Source organism: Leguminivora glycinivorella, chromosome 5, assembly GCF_023078275.1.
Source record: "Leguminivora glycinivorella isolate SPB_JAAS2020 chromosome 5, LegGlyc_1.1, whole genome shotgun sequence".
Lineage (NCBI taxonomy): Eukaryota > Metazoa > Arthropoda > Insecta > Lepidoptera > Tortricidae > Leguminivora > Leguminivora glycinivorella.
In genome coordinates, this window is record NC_062975.1 from 7,640,143 (window position 1) to 7,655,722 (window position 15,580).

The 15,580-nt window shown below is 40.2% G+C and overlaps 1 protein-coding gene across 4 annotated transcripts in view; it reads right to left on the reverse strand.

The window, feature by feature from the left end:
• Positions 1-435: 435 nt before the first annotated feature.
• The window catches only part of LOC125226598 (protein FAM13A), a 29,828-nt gene continuing 14,683 nt past the window's right edge, over positions 436-15,580 (reverse strand). Inside the window, exons 2-12 of one of the 4 annotated variants that reach the window (XM_048130607.1) lie at positions 11,071-11,715; positions 9,009-9,101; positions 8,194-8,397; positions 7,516-7,684; positions 6,523-6,686; positions 5,907-6,041; positions 5,223-5,369; positions 4,586-4,813; positions 4,207-4,320; positions 3,740-3,922; positions 436-1,898 (exon numbers count right to left, since the gene is read on the reverse strand). In XM_048130607.1, coding sequence (XP_047986564.1) covers positions 1,722-1,898; positions 3,740-3,922; positions 4,207-4,320; positions 4,586-4,813; positions 5,223-5,369; positions 5,907-6,041; positions 6,523-6,686; positions 7,516-7,684; positions 8,194-8,397; positions 9,009-9,032 — 1,545 coding nt within the window. In that variant the 5' untranslated portion in view covers positions 9,033-9,101; positions 11,071-11,715 and the 3' untranslated portion in view covers positions 436-1,721. Of the gene's footprint in view, positions 1,899-3,739; positions 3,923-4,206; positions 4,321-4,585; positions 4,814-5,222; positions 5,370-5,906; positions 6,042-6,522; positions 6,687-7,515; positions 7,685-8,193; positions 8,470-9,008; positions 9,102-11,070; positions 11,716-15,580 lie in introns of all 4 variants that reach the window. The other 3 variants (XM_048130606.1, XM_048130609.1, XM_048130608.1) reach the window with 3 other exon arrangements.

The following is a 15,580-nucleotide window of genomic DNA, read 5'->3' on the forward strand; positions in this document are numbered from 1 at the left end:
ATGGTGAGTCATTGAAAATAGAACTTGAGTTGCGTTTGAAATGCCGTATATGGGAAATATATCCCCCTTAGACCCACTTGCACCAACCACTTAACTCAGGGTTAGTGGCACAGATGTCATATATACCATAGATCAAGCAAACGTATCTACTTAGCGTGTCAAATGAACTCAGTGAAATCCACTGAGTTGTCCGTCTTTACTCGCAGCTTGCAGCTTTCGGGCGTCAATTTTTGTAAGTTGAAGTCAACCAAAACATAAAAAATGCCTCGTTACGTGATATTCAATTGCAACAACACAAAAATTATGAACAATCAAGAGCCTGAGACATATTTAAAATTACAGGCAAGAATCAACTTCAGTACAAAATTTGACACGCTCGGCCCCTATACAAATATATGAATTTGTTTCTTCTATCTAAATTAAGTTCTGTGGTTAGTGGGCTGTCAACTGTCAAATTCCATATAAAATGGTGGGTTAACCCTCGGGTTACCCCTCCATTTTCGTTGGTGCAAGTGGCCCTTAGAGTAAAAGACTGAGACCTTTAGTTCGTTCGTAGCGTTACCCTATTATAAACATTTCCTTTTTTAAGAGGAAAGTGACCACGAATAGAGAACGCACCTAAGCAGGTAACGGCACTCAAAGAATTCAAACCAACTTACCTATGAATTAAGATTGACCTTTATTAAGATTTGTGTCTCCAATTATTTGATGTACAATAACTTCAAGGTACTTAATTTTCGTACGTTCTACAAATATTTTTGCATCAGATTTCATCGATCAAGGGAAGCACTTTACACAATACTTATTCGCCCTTTGGACTACACAATTCCTTGATCCACTTTATTTATTATAGGTACTTGTCCTAATAATGACATTTCTACAAAGTATCAAAAAAGATATCGCAAAATTTGCTAACAATTATTGTACTCTAAGGTATCAAATGAATAAGCAAATTTTGTAGTCATATTAGCGTGCACTTTAGTAGGTATAAAACGACGTGTTTCAAAGTCACATTCCAAATTACTTAGGTATGTTGTTATGGCCAATAAATTCTCCTCCTTGGCTTGTAAGAAAAGTTCCCTTTGAGGTTAAAAAAACTTTCGAATAGCACAACAAGAGATGCCCCATTGGGGTCTCTCCACGGAAAAAGTAATTTAGAGAGTTTTTAGTTTTAAATAAGTAAGGTTTATTATAAATAGAATTATAACAAAATTGGGACATTTGCCTGGTTGTTGATGATACATATTCACAGTCCCTTGTTCTGAAAGAAATTAATCTGGCTGATAGAACAAATATTTTCGTTCCTTATAAGATAAGTTACTATCCGTTACTAAGTTTTCAAGAGTAGCTTGCCAATTATATCATTTCCATGAGTTGAATACCAGGTTCCTCCACAGTTTTCTTTTCTGCATTTTTAGGCGCAAAGGTTTGAGCCCAACATTTCATTACGTACATGTGCCATCTCACTAAGTGTCGGGAGAGCCATGAGTTCTGGCACCTTCAACATTGCTCGTCATAACAACTCTCTCCAGGATATCCATCATAATAATTCACTTCAGGTTATCCTTCATGAAAATACTCTCTTCTTTTACGTTCTCTTCGAGTAGGAATCCTACTGTTCCCCGCATACCCTTAGAGCGGCCAACCGTTGTTGAGTCGTAAACTCTTTTGCAATCTTCTTTGCAATACAAAGCATTTCACTTATAGCATTCCCATTTCAGCTAAAAGTTCAAAGTCTTTTGTTTATTAATGAGGGCATTAAGCAGTTTGATTCTTGCCTTCACTGCTTTATATCGGAGATATTCTTCTTCGCGGCCTTTCTTGTCATCCCGCTGAACCTTCCTACTGTTTTGGAGTTCGAAGCTTATTTCGTACTCTTTTATGCTTCTGCGTAGTACCTGAAAGATAAAATATTAAAGTTTTATACCAATGTTTGCAAATGAAAAATAAATATGAAGGAAAATTAAATAGATAAATATTAACGTCCTTCAGAAAGCCCAGTAACACTTGCATTGTGGCTACAAATATAAAAGTATAACATAGTAAACGGCCATAAAGAATGCACGTCGGTCTTTGGAAAGAGACAATTAACGTCACATAAGCAAGAAAGAGACAACTAGAGATGCACCGAATATTCGGTTACTATTCGGTATCCGGCCTATTCGGCCGGATACCGGATAGTGACGTACTATCCGGCCGGATACCGGATGTGCTATTTTTGATTGACTGATTTTGGGGTAAACAAATTAAATGTAAAAAAAAACAGTTACGGTCATAATACTTATAATTTTAGCCCTTTATTATTAAAAAAAAACATTTAAACAAAAACGAACTCCGCGCGAAGTTCACTACGAAACAAGTCAAAACCTGCACGACGCGCCCGCTCCCCGCTTAAATTGTAGGTATTGTAGGTAAAATTCTGCTGTCCGAATATTCGGCGGCCGGATACCGAATAATCGGCCGATGGTTGGGCCGAATATTCGGTATCCGGTATCCGGCCAAACAACTATTCGTTGCATCTCTAGAGACAACGCTCTACGAAGACGAAAAACCGATACTGTGCATTCTTTATGGCCGTTTACTGTACCTGCGTTTCATATAAATATATGAATGATTGCGAGATAACAGGTATATTAATATTTAAATACATAGCAGACACCCTTGACTCAGGAACAAATATTCGTGCTCGTCACACAAATAAATGCCCTTATACCAGGATTTCGACCCGGGGCTGTCGGTTTCAAACTAAGTCAGGCAGATCGTCAATCATGTCATTAAGAATGTTACCGTTCACACCGTTCACATAAAATCAAATGTGGTTATCGGTTCAAATTAATTATTAAATCCTGAAAAGAAACAAAAAGAACCTAAACTTTTTGGCAATAACAGCTCTAACTGATAATGGATTGATTGAAAACGTCACATTTAAATAATATTCAAATACTCTCCCATCATGAAATATGTAAACTGAATATTTTCGAATCTGAATACTTTTAACTATAAAACTCCCCCCTAATATTTAAAATATGTTTGCGCCGCGCATTCTACCAGTAAAGGCGGGGTTGCTATTCGCTACTCGATCGAAACATGTCGAGCGTTATATGGAATTTAATACGTGAGTAACGCGCTTAACATATTTTTTCTACTCCCGTACTGTTATTCGTGAGTTACAAGGTCGTGCATAGATCTTTAAAACCCTACATAAAAGATGTCAGGACAAGTCTATCTAGTCTATACCCGGAAAACATTTAGTAGCAGTAGCACGAAATAGCTGTTAAAGTTCTATAAAACATTGCTACCAACTTAACAAACCACTCACTTCATCGTAGAAAATTAAAATATTGTATGAAATCGAATTCAAATGTATGAGAACTCGATTCGATGCGGCTCAATTCGTCTTAGTGGCCAGTATTCAGAGAACCATACCATAGACAGTTTTATTTTCATGTTTGCACTCAAACTGCATATTCAAAATGGTAGGTGGTGTGGTCCACTAGATAGCTATAAGATGACTGAAGGTAGGTATTTGTTGAATTTATAATTTTCTTTCAAAGTGCTTGGTCGTAGAAAAAGTATTGTATGCAACGGTGTTTAACTGAGTCAAAAAATGTTCGTGGCGTCTTTATTAACAATTTTCGGCTTCGCCTCAAATTGTTACCCACGCCACTCGCCTTTTTTGACCTCTTTTAACCACCAGTTGCATAAAATACTATTAAATCTAATACTTATTATAACTTACACATTTCTGCAGTTTCGCCTCTCCAAGAGCCCTGGCCAGGTCTTCGAGGCCGAGACAGTGCAGGCCCTCGTTGCAGGGCGTGGCCTCCTCGCTGGTGGTGCCAGATTTGGCTGATGATGTGGAGGAGGGGGGCTCTTCAACATCGCGAGTGGGGGGCGACTGGAGAGGCGTCTCTGTTGTCTCCTGTAAGTAGCAATTTGGTGGAATCAGTCGGGTTTTGACATGACACCACGCGCTTGCTCCGGGTGGGTGCAGACACTACCTTTTTTAGGGGAAACGCAATAAGCACACCACTCACTCCACCCAGTTGCTAGGACGGGCCTGTGAGGGTTATGTGGGAGTCCTTTGGTTGATGAGACCCTTGATTTGCCCACTTAAACCCCCCTCGCCGTCTCCTAGCTATAATGGGAGGGCCCCAGGAACACCGAGGTACCTACTCCTCAAGCCATTATATAAAGCCCTAATACCTGTGAAGAGTCGGAAGGTTTCTCTTGACTGTCGCTGGAGCTGTCCACGCTGGTGTTGAACAGCATCGCCTCGTGCTCGTGTATTGTCGCCAACTCCCCATTCGTCCCACCGACCTGGGAAACAACACGCGGTTGCCATTATTATGAGAAAAAAAATGACTTGGACCTACTAGAAATAAAAGGCCGAAAAGAGAGAATTGTTGCTAAAATGGGACTAATCACTTCCCGCATCAGGTCTCGAAGAACCGGCGCCCTCTTGGCAGCCCTATATTGCCTCGGCCGCTATCTAGGCTCTTATCCATGAATTCTGATGTATTTTTATTTGACCAGAAATTAGGTCAATATAATAGGTTCCCAGAAAATAAGACTAGTTACTTACCGCGTCAGGTCTAGAAGACGCCAGCGCCCTCTTGACAGCCCTATATCTCTCGTAAAGATGCCTAGCGGCGCCGCGTTCCGCGGAATGCGCTGGCGGCCGGCCGCGTGCCGCCTCGAGTCGCAGCAGTGCTCGCTGCACGCAGGACTTCTCGGCCGCTAACTGCGCGCTCGTCCAGGTATTCTCGACGCTGGTGAGCCGTCCGGCTGCTTGGCGGCATCCTTCTAACCACTGTAAAAAGGATATTTTGTTTACATACATATGAAAATCACAAGAGTCATAAGAATTCGATGTCATTAGTGTTTGGCTACGGTTTTTCATATAAGGTGGAAGAACTTCACGACTTGGGTTCTACTTTGGATCTGGAATGACATCCGCTTATCCGCTTTCCCTACCACACTCCCGTTTGTGCGTACTCTAATCAGAGTCCTCAAATATAAATAAGTGAGATGGATTTGTAGCTTATATAGCTGCATTTTTCATACTGATGGTGGATCCATTTATGATCGTAATATAATTACCTATATTGATATTCATCTCGTCAAATTCACATCAAATTCTTCTTCCTTCTTCAATCAATACTAAACCTAGTAATGTATTGCATATCAAAGACATATTTCAAAGCTGTCAAATAGATCACCTCCTCAATATCCTTCACAACCTCAGTCATAGCTTTCTCACTCTTCAGTGCTGCGTCTAGCTTGTCGTCTCTCTCTTTCTGCTGTTTCGCGGCCTGTAGTTTGAGGGCGTACTCCACCGGGTCGGCTTTGATGCACCGCTTCTCCGCCTGAAGCAAAAATAATGGAGTAGATACTTAGTATTATCCAGGAGGATCAAGCATAAAGAGAATTAATGAATTACTGTCAAAATAAAATGTGTAGTCACAGTGCAAGACTGCCATCTCTTGACACACGCCACGACACTAGATTTTCCCACGTCATGCCCGATCCGACGCTATTTAGCCGCTTGAAGATCGCGTAGCTCTATCTGGGCCTCGTCGATCCGTCTGTAATTTGGTATTAGGCCTTCCAGCCAGACTTCCCTCAGTTGGTTACCCCAGTAGGTTTAGCACAGGATTACCGCGAGAATATGTCGCCACGAGATAGATCACACGTCTTCTTCTAACTGTATCAATGACATAAGGACGGGTAGTCTATCTCACGGCGACATACCTCCTCTCGCGGCAATTATGTGCTAACCCTGCAGGTAAGCAAAGCTGCTCGACCTCACCTGGTTTCGCCACGTGGACAAGATAACAAAACATAATATCACATCATCTAACAGGGACACACACATAGGCTATAAAGAAGTAGCGATGCGTCACCTGAAGCCGCCGCAGGGTCTCGTACATGCGCGTGAGTTGCACGTCGGTGATGCGCTCGCCCGGCGTGATGGCGAAGCCGTGCTTCGCTTCGTACTCTATCTCGTGCTTCGTGATGTTCTTTTTGAGCACGCTGATCTGAAATTTAAGGTGCAACGTGAGTGATTATTTTGGTTTTCTAGTACAAATTATGGACCTGCACTTTTTGAGGAGAAAAGTCCCCAGGGAAGTCCCCAGTCCCCAGGGAAGTGACTTGTTCCACCTAAAGGTTTGAAAATCTATAACCATGGGTTAACACCATTCCCTCAACTCTCGCCTCAAAAAATTTCAGTCTCTTTAATAATAGAACTGTTCATAATTATTCAAAAACGATAAAATTAACTAAGGTCAGCTCCTCTGTCGCCATTATATTTTGCCAGCAGCGGTTAGACAATAGGTACCTTTTTATAAACGTCTAACTATTAAAATTAACGACGCCCTCCAGCGAACTTCGTCGCTTTTACTGTTGTTGCATTAATTATTAGGTACCTTTAATTGATTTTCAACTTGGAAATAAACCTTCATCTTTAATTATCAGGGGTCTCTGGCTGCCGTCTATTAGCCACCTCGGCCACCATACCTTCTTGGTGATCTTGTCAAGGCGGCGGTCAGGCGCTGGCTGATCGCGGCGCGAGTGTGGCGCCACGATGCGCTCATCCCGACGCATCCGCTCGGCTGCCGCCGCGTCCTCTGCCGCCGACGCACCGAAGGCACTGGCGTCTAAGGTCTCTGGTTCCTCGCATACTAGAACATTCCAACTATTCATTAGTACGAGTAGGTATATATAGGTAGGTGTACATTTTCTTAGAGGAAATTAATTGGAAATCTAGGGGCCTTTAGGTGCCTTGTCCAGCAGTAGCTATTAAAAAAAAATAGTGTGCATTGAATGCACAAAAAAGAATAATGTTTTCGGTTGGAAGTGGGTAAGTATGTTTTCTCCTTCGATTTAGAAGGTCAGGGTCACATGACAATTGTTTTCTAAAGCTATATTAGTGTGGTCACACAACGCACTAAATTTGTAGGGATGAGAACCCCAAGCTCTCATGAGCCATGGTAAAAAGCCGACAAAACGCGAGAAAGATAATGATGATCATCCATTGCTTATGGTTAGAAATCGACAGGCGAAGTTACAGATTGAGAACTGAATGTAACAGATTCTTAAAAATCTTTCATTAAACTTAATTTTTTCGGACTATTTACGGCTCAGCCACGACATTGGTCTAAGCGCGACAGCGGTGAGCGGCAGCCATACGTGCGAATGAAAAGTCCCATCGCTGTGTCTCGCTCCAAAGTATGGTTGCCGCTCACCGCTGTCGCGCTTAGACCAATGTCGTGGCTGAGCCGTTAGACGGAAACATTGACATACGTTGTGGTTTCTGCAGCAGGGTGTAATCCAAGTGCGGCGGAGTGGCGGTCCGCACGTCATCGAGCCCGTTCTCCTTGGGTTGCTTGTGCCAGCGGGCGGGCGCGTGCCGCCGCTTGCCGCCGAACAGCGGGCGGCGGGCGCGTGATAACCGCTCCGCTCGACGCTCCTACACTCGAGTACTTGGTTTATACATGTGCTATTACATACGTTGTGGTTTCTGCAGCAGGGTGTAGTCCAAGTGCGGCGGGGTGGCTGTCCGCACGTCATCGAGCTCGTTCTCCTTGGGTTGCTTGTGCTGGCGGGCCGGCGCGCGCCGCCGCTTGCCGCCGAACTGCGGGCGGCGGGCGCGCGATAACCGCTCCGCTCGACGCTCCGACTATACACGAGTGCTTATAGTTAATAAATGGAATAGAGTCAAACTACGCTACTAAACAACACTAGCGTCTTACGTGTGTCGATGCACGACTGTTGTTTAGTGGCTTTTTTAGCGCCAATGAATATGCAGTATGTATTACGAGACGTTAATGGTGGTATGGGGTTTCATTGTGTTTTCATATCATAATGTTTTAAATAAGCTCACAGCTGGATCACAAATCTTTAAGATGGAAGGAATTGGTTTCCTCAATGTTAATTGTAAAATAAAGAATAAGTTACTGCGCCTCAAATGATCTATCGATATTTTTTAACATGAACATAATCTTACTGACTTGTTTATAGTACTATCTATAATTACATATTATAGATAGTAGTATCGAACGTCGACCCAATAAGTTAATTCGATTCTATGTAGACCCTAATGTATCTATATATAAAGCAAACTTAAGAAACGGATCTTAGGCGCGAGTACCTTATAATACTACTTAGGTAAGTATTATTAAAACTAACCTCAAGACGGTTATGGTCGTGTAGTGGTGGAGGAGGCGGCGGTGGCGGCGCTCGCTCCTCGCTGTGCGGCCGCCGCTCTTTCCGCTCGTGCGCGCAGCCAGAGTCGCGTCGCTCGCGCCGCTTGCGCGCCTCCCGCTCGCACTCGGGCGCTGCCATCTCGTCCGCGGTCCGCGCTCGCTCCCGCTCACGCTCCCGCTCGCAGCACTGCGCACGCCACCCGGGCCCAGTTATAACAACGGGCCGCTCGCTCGAGCACTCGCTTTCGTGCCCGTAACCCTACCAGTTGTTACAATGTATTGGTGTAATGTGCCCAAATGTGAAACTCGAGGTGGGATAAGCTGATATATTGTATTTGCGGCTTTAAATGGGATTCAGATTCGTGAATGAACAGGTGTTATATGCTTGGGATATGGTGTTAATATCACTATAAAGGTAATATACATAATTATACGTAAGTAGGTATATGTCTAATATAACTTACTTAGATGCATACGTAACGTGTTAAAGCAACGTTAAAAACTACAGTTAATCTGATTAAAAAGCATTTTCATCAAATAACGGCTCTGTTACGTACCTACGCATAAAGGTTTCCGTTGGAAAGAAATGGTTACAGGAAAAGTATCGCACTAAATAAAATCATATATCCAACATATTTAATCTACTTTACTGGCAATTTTTTTAGAAACTTTTCCCATACCAATTATGATAAAATAGAAGCGAATATAAAGCTATCATTGGTAAATAGAATAGGTTCACTACGTTCTACATAATGATATCACAATGTGAAGCCCCATCACCTATGAATTTAAAAGTACCTGCAGTATTTCCAATTGTACCATGTTCGCTTCTGACTTAAAACTTTACTCGAAATAAAATCCCCAATTTCCAAAGGCCGTTATGTGAGGATTCTGAAATTAAACCATGTATGGATCTAGTGCAACATATATATTTTCTCTATATACCTACTCGTACATAACGCAGGTACTGTTTGCGACAACTCGAACTGGCTTGCCGTAAAATTATATTGATATTGTTAACCGCGGTACAATGTAGTCTGAACTTTGCATGCTGTAACTAGAACAATGCATGAAATTCAAAAAGTGAATATCTTCTATAAAGGACTTTATCAATGTGCCTTTTAGAAGCCAGGCAAAAATTTGTTAAATATCAAAAAGAGACTTGATTCTTATTATACTTCGGGGTGTATTTAAAGAACGATCCCGAGTAGAGATTATAGTACATTGTGCAAGAAGGGGAGGAAGTTGAACATTACTAACGAGAGTATATATATCGTGACGGCTTGCCGAAGCGATTTAAAGACTCAAGTTAGTAATATTCATACTCCCCGAGTTACACACAATGTTTTTCATCACACTCGCAATGTTAAAAATATGTAAATAGATGTAAAAAAGTTAAGTACGGTACAAGAAATTTCATTATTCCCTTGGGAGAACAATTTTTCTATAACTCATGCTCCGCCTGCGTGCAATAGCACATTTAAAGTGCGGGTGTGATGAAAATTAATGAATACCCAACTGGCAGTTCCATTTCAATCAGGTCCTCGTTGAAATATTAAAATTATCCATTTAATTTATTTGCTATCTCTTCTTCACTTAATCAAATTAAACATCGATGCAACGTATTTATTAAAATGGAAACCCACTACGCTACTGTCATGCTTTTACTAATAATATATTAATATGCCACTGCCATTTGTAGCAAGTGCTGAATTAAATTGAAATAAACCAGTCTAAATAAACTACTGTATGATCCTTCAAGGCAAATGTCGACACACACACTAATGGGTAATGAATACATCGTCGTGTGTCGTTTTATATTATAGTCAATATCCTACACACAGTAATAATGGAGCGGAACTGTATGTAGGTAACTATCTTAAAATAAAACTACAAAAAGAATACAGTAGAGGCTCATCCACTAATTACATCACACCTAGACAGGGGAGGGGGTCCACAAAATGTGACTTGTTTGTGAGTCACACACAAAATATTTGCAAAACGTTAAAAAAAAAAACAACATATGAAAGAGTGCGTGAGGAAGAATAGTGAATGTTTGTTGACTTAATAAATAACTTTAAACAATCCAAATGAAAAGTTACTTTCAAAGTGTTTTGTGATTTTTAGCTTCCTAAACTAAGAATCTGAATGTGACGTCACGTGTAGTTTAGTGAGACGACGTGTAATAAGGGGGGACGGAGGGGTCAAAAAATCATGAAATTGGTGTGACGTAACTAATGGATGAGCCCTACATAGTAGGAACCATTTATTTTGCACGAATCACACCACAAGCGAAAACTGTGTGAATTTAAACTCGTTGTGTCGCAACTGCCGAGAAAGATCCTATTTCAATTTAAAAATTCTACCTTATTCTACCTTATATTCTACCTTCCTATGATCGAGGTCATCTAATAATCTATTTAACTTTTATGTCAAACGAAAAGGTACAAATATAGACCATGACTTTGGTGGGTATATTTCGTACGGGAAAAAGTTTTGTTATCTTTATAAGCCAACCAGAACGGCATGCTGGAAATAAAGTTATATAACTTACACCCAGTCAGTCGTCTGGCGTCTCGAATGCCAAATCGGCTTGTCGCGAACAGTAGGTACCTACAATACCTGCACGGTAACATTTAGTCTTCGGGAATCATTCGACTAGCGCGAACGATAAAGCACGAAATCTAGCTCAAATATTCTTACTCACAGTAAACTTCTGGGGCATTTAAAATAGCTCTAAATTTATGAAAAGCGCGCTCAAAACCATTACGAATTATGTTTATGAGATAGCTTCATGTCTCAAACTTGACGCACCAAAATTACTGTCACATAAAAATAAAAACTGTTTAGGTTTACTTACAATGCAGTATCTAGCGGCACCAACTATGGAGTCCAATATCCTGGAAATGTTGTCCCGACTGCGGCTGGCCAGGTCGCTTGGGGCCCCTTCGGGCTGAACCCCGTCCAGTAATTCAAAACCAAACTCAACCACCGGGCTATTGCTTATCCTTTGATATAAAATAAACAGAAAAAAACAAAACGAAACGGTATGGCGGAAACCCGCGCCGTTTTGACGGAAACTCGACACTTAATTTACTACTAGTCTAGAAGGTGGAGTCTATTTGATGATGTCACTCCTTTGCACCGACATGTCTCGGTCACGGCACATATTGGTACGGCACAAACAGTCAATGTTTTATTTGGTTTATACGATTTACGGCTGCTTCAAGAAATGTGTTGAAACTAGTCTGTAGTTTAGCATTGATGGGTTGAGCGGGGTGGGGGAGCTTGCTAGCTCACAACGCTAATGAATCCTCTCCATGGTTACGAGCGTGGCACTTTCACAGTTGTTACGAAAATGAAAAGGTTACGCGGCTGATTTTGCTCAATTATCGTCTATCATCTTTGATGTTATTGTGATTCTGACACTGACACTGATGAGAAAAGAGTAATATCGGAAGAGGCAGAATTTTGATAACTTTTTCTTCCGAGTTGCTGGCAAAGTCTGAAACAAAAATAGTTTTTTTTTAGAATTATACATAAACCAACTTATTTATTATGTAAATATGTACCTATAAAACAAATTATATAGGTGGATTTTCTTTCGAGATACCAAGCGCAGATTCATATAGGTACATAATTATATAGAATACAACAAGAATACTGCTAATTTTGACAAAGTTTATATTTTTGATATTTTAACAATCGATTCCATTTCAAAAGCTTGTATGGGTCCAAAAACTCCGCCTATAAAAGCCGCAAACCGAGGTAAATTTAACGTTTTCCATGCACGTTCTATGAAAATAAAAACTAACATTTTTAACATATACTTTTTTATGCTGGAGGAGTACAAAAAGTTTCATGGGGGTCAACTTAAGGTAGCAGACTTGAAATTTTATTCGTTTTTAATTTAATTGTATTTAGCTTAGTACCTACGTTGTAGTGAGTATTCGGTAAGTGTGTACACATTACTAGAGAATCCATTAGTGCGCTATACATCTCGCCTGACAGTTTGGTTTAGCTTGATGTATTGATGGATAGCCACTCGCGCACTTATCGATAACATTGATCACTTGAAATAGACCGGAAAATCCATACTATGTAGATACAGTTCGGATCTATTAATCAATAGCTTATTAAAAATAACACTTTCATTTTGTACAGGTTAACAATGTTCATAATTATTCCAAAATTTCGAATCGATAGGCAAAAGAAGTTCTCGAGATATTTAAAAATTTGACAGAGAGATGGACAGAGTCGCACCACACGGGTTCCTTTTGTACCTTTTTGGTACGAAACCCTAAAATTTAAGGCAACTAACGCCGCTATTAAAAGCGTTATCTAACTAATTAAGAAAGTTCCAGCATTTAACAATAATTCACAAAACAACATTTCTTATAAGGAAAAATTTGATATCAGAGTGGCATTCGGCTTACTTTACTAAACCGAAACACAAATGTGAGTGTGTTTAGTAAAACATCCCATTTTTTTGTCGGTTACCATTAAGGCGTGATTTACTTGTATCTTTATATGAATAAACTGACAAAGCGGCTTTATAACAATCGACAAAGTGGGACGTTTTCTCGTGAACACTCACAAATGTTAACGAGTGAGTAATCGTTTGATTATTTAGCATTTTTATTAAAAATAGTTTTATGAACGTGTTAGCTATTAGTACGTAATATTCCGTCGCCATAAAAAGAAGTCGTGTAAATATAAAATTGTTGAACTTTTCCTTCCGAAAACGCCATTAAGTCATTAAAAGGTGTCATTCAACGCGGTAACTTATTACCAGCACGCGATCAATATTTCAGGGCACCTAGCTAACGTCACATCGCTTAATGCTTCGTAAGCGTGTCGTAGCTAGCTCTCCCGCTTTTCTGTAGTGACGCGGCAGAGACAGACTGCGTTTCGAACCTCACGTAGCGTCAACGATTGACTGTTCGGTGACGTAGTGTCTTGCGTGAGCGACGAACTCGCGATGAACTCGCGACGGCGACGCGATGCGATGCGATGCGACGAAATCAAACCTTCGCTCTCTATGGACGTGTCTTAGGTGGGCGACGGAACGCGACGGCGATGCGACGCGACGAACTAGCGATGAACATGCGAATTTTAAGCGACGCGATGCGACGCGATGCGATCAAACCGCTGTCTTCATATGGGAGCGTCTTGCGTAAGCGACGGCCCGCGACGGCGACGGCTGGGCAATCGCGTCTATAACATGCAAAAACGCGATTTGTGACGTTAATGTTGAGTGTTTGGCGAAATTAGGTAGATGAGGGCGATAAACTGAACCTCTTAATTGAGTTATGACGTTTAAGAATACGTTACGCGATAGCAAAAACTTCTCGGAAAATGTATGTAATTTTAACTTCCTGTAAAGTAACCGTTTGCATTTGTTGCGCCCTTCGTTTGTTCATACAATAATAGTTATTTGTTATACAAGGGGGCAAAGTTGTATTTTAACGGCGAGTGTGGAATTGAAAAACGAGCAAGTGAAAGTTGCAAAGTTGAACCACGAGCCAAGCGAGTGCTTCGAGAATAGAATCCGAACTTAGCGAGTTTTTGAATACACGCGAGAAGTAAAATACATTTGCACCCGTGTGTACCACAAAACTTTTCCCCTCACTATAGCGAGAAAACTACATACAACGCAACAAATGCGTTTATCACTGCTTCCAGTAGTTCCACAGGTGGTAAATCATCTTCATTACTAGATTCGCCTACTTTTATCAATTTTAAAGCAGTTAATTTGACTGATATTCAAGGTCAAATTATTTTACCCACTAGTGGATATAATGCGTTTTTACCCGCTGGCATTAAAGGATAAAACACGTGTTTCCGAGCTAGTGAGGGGAAAATGTTATTTTCTGTGACGATAACGCATTTGAGTAACGTACTATTGTCAAAAGCAGAGCTCGTGGTATAGGCACATAATAGTTCAAGAATCTACGAACTAATGTACGCATAGGCGGAAGTCATCAATCATGTTTAATGATTGTGAACTTTGTCCTATCACACATAATAGCTTTTGCGTACCTTTACTTGTGTGAATTTAGGAATTTAAACTGCGTATAAAATACTTAAGTAAATCGTTATTGATATTATTAAGTAAGTTTACTTTGCACAGACTTGAACAGGTTTAAGTGGGAATTATGTAACTATCATATAATAATTTTATTATTAACACGTCATATTAAAAGGTTTTTTCATATACATCTTGTTTTGTAAACGATGACTTGTCTTAAATGCCATACGATAAATAAATAAATGACTTTTCACCTCACCAATTGATAAAGGCTTACTTTGCTATTCGAAAACGGATAGCAAAATTGCATTTTATCCACAAGAGAGCAAAGTAATTTCATACAAATTTTAACTTGATGTCTTAAGCTGGCTGGTAGAATTTACCTATAAATAATGATTTTGAATCAAAAACATTGATTATATTGATAGATTTGATTTAGTATTATGTTTTATAGTCAGTTTTTTGTTCGTGTTGGTGTGGTGAAAAATTTGTGTTTCACTCGGTGGCAATGTTTGTTTAACCTTCGTGTCTTGAAACCCTCGCAACGCTCAAGATTCCACTTTTTGAACCACTTTGCCACCTTGTAGAAACAAATAACTATTACCTCCTTTTGTCATAGCAAATAGAATGCAGTGATAGCTTGGTCTACTCTATGGCTGTATCTATCGACATTTATCGATCTAGCAATTTTGGTGTAATTCAATTCCAATCCAATTTCAATACGTCGCCCTTGCTCACAGATAATACATACATACATACAATCACGCCTGTATCCCATAAAGGGGTAGGGGAGCACATGAACATACACATACACAGATAATGATAACAAAATATGCGTACCTACTCACGGCACTATACAATAGTTATTTGTTTTACAAGGGGCAAAGTTGTTGTTTAACCGCACGTGCCAATATTGATACCCGAGCAAGCGAAAGATTCCAATATTGAACCGCGAGCGTAGCGAGTGGTTCAAAAAGTGGAATCTTAAGAGTTGCGAGAGTTCCAAGGCACGAAGCTTAAACAAACTTTGCCGCTGAGTGAAACACAAAATTTTTCACCACACCAACACGAACAAAATACTGACTATAAAACATGAAACTAAATCAGATCCATCAATTTATTCAATATTTATGATTTAAAATCATCATTTATAGGTAAATTCTACCAGCCAGTTTAAGACATCAAGTTAAAATTTGTATGAAACTCTTGTGGATAAAATGCAATTTTGCTATCTGTTTTCGAATAGCAAAGTAAGCCTTTGCCAGTTGGTGTGGTGAAAAATTTATTATAATCCAATTTATGTTTAACAAAATCAATAGGTATAAAATGACGTCTTCAG